The sequence below is a fragment of the Tupaia chinensis genome, unplaced genomic scaffold (genome assembly GCF_000334495.1).
Source record: "Tupaia chinensis unplaced genomic scaffold, TupChi_1.0 Scaffold144276_1, whole genome shotgun sequence".
Taxonomy (NCBI): domain Eukaryota; kingdom Metazoa; phylum Chordata; class Mammalia; order Scandentia; family Tupaiidae; genus Tupaia; species Tupaia belangeri.
Genome location: NW_006204133.1, coordinates 3,083,551 through 3,089,550, shown reverse-complemented (window position 1 = coordinate 3,089,550; position 6,000 = coordinate 3,083,551). Strand labels below are relative to the sequence as shown.

The following is a 6,000-nucleotide window of genomic DNA, read 5'->3' as shown; positions in this document are numbered from 1 at the left end:
CCCGCCGGGTCCCGCCTTCCTCCGACTCCGCCGGGGCGGGGCCAGGTGGATTTGGGGGTGGGAAGGGAGGAGAAAGGGGCGGAGGATGGACACCGGGAGGCACCTGGATCCTCTGCGGAGGCCGAGGCCGGGCAGACGCGGGGATGAGCTCCGGCGAGGACAGCGGGCTGAGAAGCTCTGGGAGGGACCCGGAGCTCCAGGTAGAAGCAGCGGAGATGTGCCGGAAGGCCTCGGAGAAGGCGGCTGCAGGAGGACGGGGTGGTGGGTTTGGGGGCTCTGGGCCCCAGGCGGGTCTTCTCTGGCCCCGGAAACCCTCCAGAAGCAGCTCTGCCCTTGTTTCTTGGGCGTTTAGGGTTGAGCCCAGTTCCTATGGTGACCGCTTCGCTTCTTCCACAACTCTCCGCTTCGTTGTTGGGGGACTGTTGTGTTTAGAAACGCTTTAGAGTGCAGCGAAGGAATTTGAAAGTCAAAGATTTGGGAGTTCAACTCGGCCTTTCTCGACTTCCGATATCTCACTCCGGAGCCTCTCTTTTGTAGACTTTGGGATGTAAAGGGCCGAGATTACATAGGCATAGGCATGAAAATGTCAACAGAATTTCAGTAGAAATTGTAGATAGGCAAGTCGGGCTCAGCTGAACTTTTGTTTGAAAAAGTAATTGTGATTTCAGGAGGATATCCTTGCGATGATCATTAACCTGATACCCCAAAACACATAGGAATACATTAAAAATAATAAAGGCAAGGATCATAGCTTCAGGAAAGGTTTGCATAGATAACAGTGTCACAGCGGGTTCCTTCTTTTGTTTTAAATTTTCTCTCTTGGTCTTCAGCATTTCAAGTACATTTTGCTTACCTTTGAGGAAATATTTAAATAGAATAAAAATCGGTTTATGAGTGGAGTAGAATCAGTTATGCATATAAAAGAAAAGGTCATGTTCCAGTGTGCTGCCAGGATAAAACATGTTTGTATTTTTTTTAAAGAATTATTATTTTTATTTGTTTATTATTATTATTTTCACATGAGTTTTGCAAGAGAAAGAGAGAGAGAGAGAGGGAGAGTGAGAAAGCAAGCCACCAGGTCCAGGACTCGAACCATGGTTGGCCTTGTGGGAATTCCAACGTCTTAACTACCACGCCACCTTCTGGTCCCAAAACTTGTTTGTATTTTAATTGACTGTTTTAATTAATAGAACTAAACCCTTTAGTTTCAATTAGTGGGGAATAACTAGGAAGGCAGATTAGTGAAATATTTATAAACCCTATACTTTGGGATTATTTAGCAGTAGCTTCTGTACTATATCGCATCTATCTTCTGAAGAAAAAGCCCTGCTTGTACCTTAGAATATTATCAAATGTAGAATCTCTGGGCTTTCATTTGTCTTCTTTATAAGTTGCTTAGATCAGTTTATTTAGGATATTTGGTTTTAAAGTTTTCCATATAAAGAGGTAGTTCGAGCAGGTGTTACTATTCATCCCCTTTTCAGATCACAAGCCCCTTTCTCTTAGAGGTATAACCACTAACCCTACTTTTAGAATAGTCGTTTGCCTTTCCTCATAATTGCATCATCTTTGTATGTGAATATTCACTTCAAAGTTTGACTTGTTTCTGAATTTTATGTAGATTGAATTGTACTAAATATTCACTCATATCTTGTTTTTCTTTCCTTTTTCCTTTCTAATTTGCTTGAGAGTGTGCATGCTTGCCAGAGAGACAGAGAGAGGGGGCCAGAAAGAGAATATCCCATGGAGAGTGGTCATGCTGCAATCCCTTTTCCTCCATTTCTCCCTTCTTTTGGAATTTTGGTCACATATACACATCCGTGGTGTTTTTCAAGCTGCTGGGTTCAGGACTCGAGCTGTGCAGTCAGTCATGTGTGATCTAGCTACTTCAACCAACGTGCCACAAGTTGGCCCTCCTATCTTGCTTCTTTACTCAAGGTTATATGTTTAAGATTTATCCTTGTCAAATGTATTTAGTTTGCTTATTGTTGTAGTATGAGTGTACCATAATTTACCCTGCTATTGGTGGACATTAAGGTTTTTACAGGTTTTTTTGCACTTAAATGACACTGCTATAAAAAGGGAGAAAAAGTAATTTACTTTATTTTTTTAAGAAAAAGAGTTATTTAATTTTCTTCATTATCATCATTATTTTTAAATTTGGCCAGAGAGAGAAAGAGGGGAGAGGGTGGGAGTGAGAAAGCAAGCCCTGAGGTCCAGGACTTGAACTGTGGTCGGCCATGTTGGAGTCCAGCGTCTCAACCACCAGACCACCTGCAGTCTCCAGTAATTTTCTTTCTTAACCCTCATAAGGTCTTAGTTGAGACACTCCTGAGAACAATTCAGATTAACAAAAAAAACAGTGGAAGTTAATTTTATCCTATGCTCTCCATCTCTTGAAAAAGGCCTCAGTTCAGAAGTATCTCCCGGGAACCAGCAGTTAGCGTAATGGCTATGTCACTGGACTCCCACGTAGTCGACTGTGGTTCGCGTCCCGGACCTGGTGGCTTAAAACTCATGCCAGGCACGTGTGCATGCGTGCCCAAGATCCCGAGAGGAGAATGGAGGAGAAGGGATTGCGGTGTGACCATCCCTCCTGGGGGATGATTTCTCGCTTTCTGTCTCTATGTCTCTCTCTCTCTGTCTGGCGAGTGCACGTGCCCTATAGCGAAAATCTCTCCAAAAAAAATAAGAAGTATCTCTCAAAGCAGTTGCTTGGGGTTCCAGCTTATATAGCATATCTAACAAAGAACGATGAATTTAGAAGGGACAGGACAGAGGACTAAGCAGTCTTAGGTTTCAGTGGTGAGAAGGTAGTGAAGTTTGTTTCCACATTTCTCTGGCTTTGCTGAGGCCATTCTAAGTTAACTCCCTGGGAGAGAATTTATGTCTTACACTCAGGAGCAGGGGAAAGGGAAAAGTTCCCCCGTGTTTTAACCTTTTTTCACCTCAGCAATCCTTATTATTTTAGGGAGAAATATCGTGGTTTCCATCACATGTATCCCAGGATAATCTTTTGAAGTTAATAAGGTGATAGTCTTTGTCTTGGTTGTGTTATTAGCTTCATTAAGTTATTTCAGTCCTGAAAAGTTTCTTAAAATCAACAATTTAGGGACCAGCAGATGGTGTAGCTGTTACATCACTGGACTCCCACATGACCAGCCCACGTTTTGAGTCCCAGATCCAGTGACTTGAAAATCACACCAGGCTCGTGTGTGTGCCCAAGATCCCAGGAGGAGAATGGAGAAGGGTGGCCATTCCCCCTGGTGGGAGGGCCGTGATTTCTGAGTTTCCCTCTCACAGTGTCTGTCTCTCACTCTCTCTGCCAAGTGCACATACCCTAAGGCAAAAACCTCTAAGAAAAAAAAAAATCAGCACTTTAACTCCTTAAATATCAGAAGGATATTGGTAAATACTATCTTTCCTAAAGTCTTTTTTTAAAAATGCTATTGTGAAGATAAAAGTTATGTCTTGTTTTTCTTTATTATTAAAGGTTTTGTGTGCTTGCCAGAGAGAGGAGAAAGCACACTTCCCCAACCAAGATGTGGTCTTGTCACAACCCCTTCTCCCCTCTCCCCATCCTTTCAGGATTTTAGACATGCATGCATGTGTATTCTTGGTGTTTCTTTTCTTTTTTTTTTTTGAGAGAGATTTTTGTTATAGGGGACACACACTAGCCAGAGATACAGAAAGCAAGAAATCACCCCTGAGGGAGGTTGGCCACGCTGCAGTCCCTTCTCCCCCATTTTCCTCTCAGGATTTTGGGCATGCATACACACACGCCCAATGTGAGTTTTAAGTCAGTGGGTCTGGGACTCGAATTGCTGTCAACTCCGTGGGAATTCAGTGATGTAACTGTTGCGCCATATGCTGGTCCTCCTTGCATGTTTCTCAAGCTAATGGAACCAAGAATGGGACTTGAACCACTGTTGGCCATATGAGATTTGGCTCTTTTACCCACTAGGCTCTGGGGTTAGCTCAAAAGTTATGTCTTTGTACAATAATACGGTGGAGAAAGAGATTTGAGTTTGGATGGAATGACTGGAGAGACTTCTTAAGAGAGGTTAAATAGTGTGTCTGTAAAATTTTGTGTGAAGTGAATCCCCAGAACATTTGTTTATTTCTATTATAAATATAAACACCTCTTTGAACATTATTTATAATTTTTTGTGTTTTTTTTTTCACATCTTTTCTACTAGAGAGGCTATTCTTTCCTACTTCAGAATATCTGTAAATCTAAACTTTTAGAGAATTATTTTTGTTGTTCACTTTTTTTTTTTTTTTAAATTTTACCAGTGGGCACATCTGCTTGCCAGAGAGAAAAGGAAAGTGAGAAAGTACCTCCCTACCCCCATGGGGAATGGCCATTCTTGTCTCCACCAATGGTATTGTGATAGTGTCAAGAATTTCTCCTTTTTCTCCCCCCCAAATCCTTGATTTAGTGGCTGAGTATTTCCTCTCATGCATGGCCTTGCTGGAATACATGGCAGAATGGCAGATCAGGAGTATCTGCCGATGTCCCGGACTAGGACCAGGTTTCGGCTGCAATGGGGCTTCCCCTTCTTGGGCTTTTTGAGCCTTGGGGTCACCCTTTTTAACCTGGCCACTGGCATCAGCCTTCTTGGCTTCAGGTTTCTTATCTTTAGTATCCTGCTTCACAGCTTTTTCACCTGCCATCTTGTATAGTGGAAAAGAGAACTCAGAACTTAGAGAATCAATCTATCTATCTATCTTTCTTTCTTTCTTTCTTTCTTTCTTTCTTTCTTTCTTTCTTTCTTTCTTTCTTTTCTTCCTTCCTTCCTTCCTTCCTTCCTTCCTTCCTTCCTTCCTTCTTTCTTTCTTTCCTTCTTTCTTTCTTTTTTTTTTGAGAGGTTTTTGCTATACGGTGTGTGCGCTTGCCAGAAAGACAGAGAGAGACAGACAGAAAGTGGAAAATCACCCTCCAGAGGGCATGGCCATTCTGCAGTCTTTTCTCCTCCATTCTCCTCTCGGGATCTTGGGCACGCATGCACACGTGTCTGGCATGAGTTTAAGCCACCAGGTCCAGGACTTGAGCTGCAGTCGACTACATGGGAGTCCAGCGACATAGCCATTACGCCAACTGCTGGTCCCTAGAACTTAGAGAATCTTAATTAGCTTGTGTGTGTTTTTGCATTTTTCTGAGGTTAAGTCTTAGAGCTTTTATTTGGTTTTGAAAGGGGTCCTTGATGTAAGCAAATTAAGAAACAAATTTTCTTTTTCTTATAATGACCATTCCTCAGACCTGGTCGTCCTCCAATTTTTGCTCAACCTCTCTTCCTCCCATAATTATGCTTCCTAAAAGTTTTCATTTTCTATTACTTTTTTTAAAAATATTCATTCATTATTCCTCTTCAGACCTATTTCCCCCCCATTCCTTCAGAACTTCCCTAAAGTCAGGGAAAGTTCTCTGATACTTGATCCAAAGAACTCAGGGTGGGAGCTAGCCATGCATAAGGCTAGAGAGTATTCCTGACAGAGAGAAAGCAAGGGCAGAGGCCGCGAAGTGGAATAGGATTGACCCATGTCTTAGTCCACTGGGCTGCTATAACACAATACCATATACTTGGTAGTTTATGAACAACAGAAGCTTCATTCTCACAATGTGCATGCTGGGAAGTCTAAGGTACCAGCAAACTGGGTACCTGGTGAAGGCCCCTTTCTTGATTCATAGGTTGTACTCTCTAGCTGTGTTTTCACATGGTTGGAGTAAGGGAGTGCTCAGTGTCTCTCTCTTTTTATTTATTTATTTTTTAAAGCTTATTAAACTTAAGAGTGGAAGAGAAGGAATCCTTGCCAGGGTTTCATCATACTGTGATTCTTTTCTCTGGCCAAGCAGCTCATCATGATCTTGGGCATGCACGCTCCCTGCGTTTTTTTTGAGCTCAATAGGGACCCAGACCTGCTGTTGGTCATGTGACTTCCAACACTGAAGATCAGTTTGCTGTTGACTGTGCCACCAGGTTGGGCTCAGGGGTGGGG

General features: G+C 42.7%; 1 protein-coding gene across 3 annotated transcripts in view; it reads left to right on the top strand.

Moving 5' to 3' along the window:
• TSGA10 (testis specific 10) overlaps window positions 1–6,000 on the top strand; it is a 169,332-nt gene that overhangs the window by 1,450 nt on the left and 161,882 nt on the right. The window contains exon 1 of one of the 3 annotated variants that reach the window (XM_006166589.3): window positions 54–200. The exons of the other annotated variants lie outside the window; for them this stretch is intronic. Coding sequence (XP_006166651.1) covers window positions 144–200 — 57 coding nt within the window. The 5' untranslated portion in view covers window positions 54–143. Of the gene's footprint in view, window positions 1–53; window positions 201–6,000 lie in introns of those variants that run through there. 3 annotated transcript variants of the gene reach the window in all.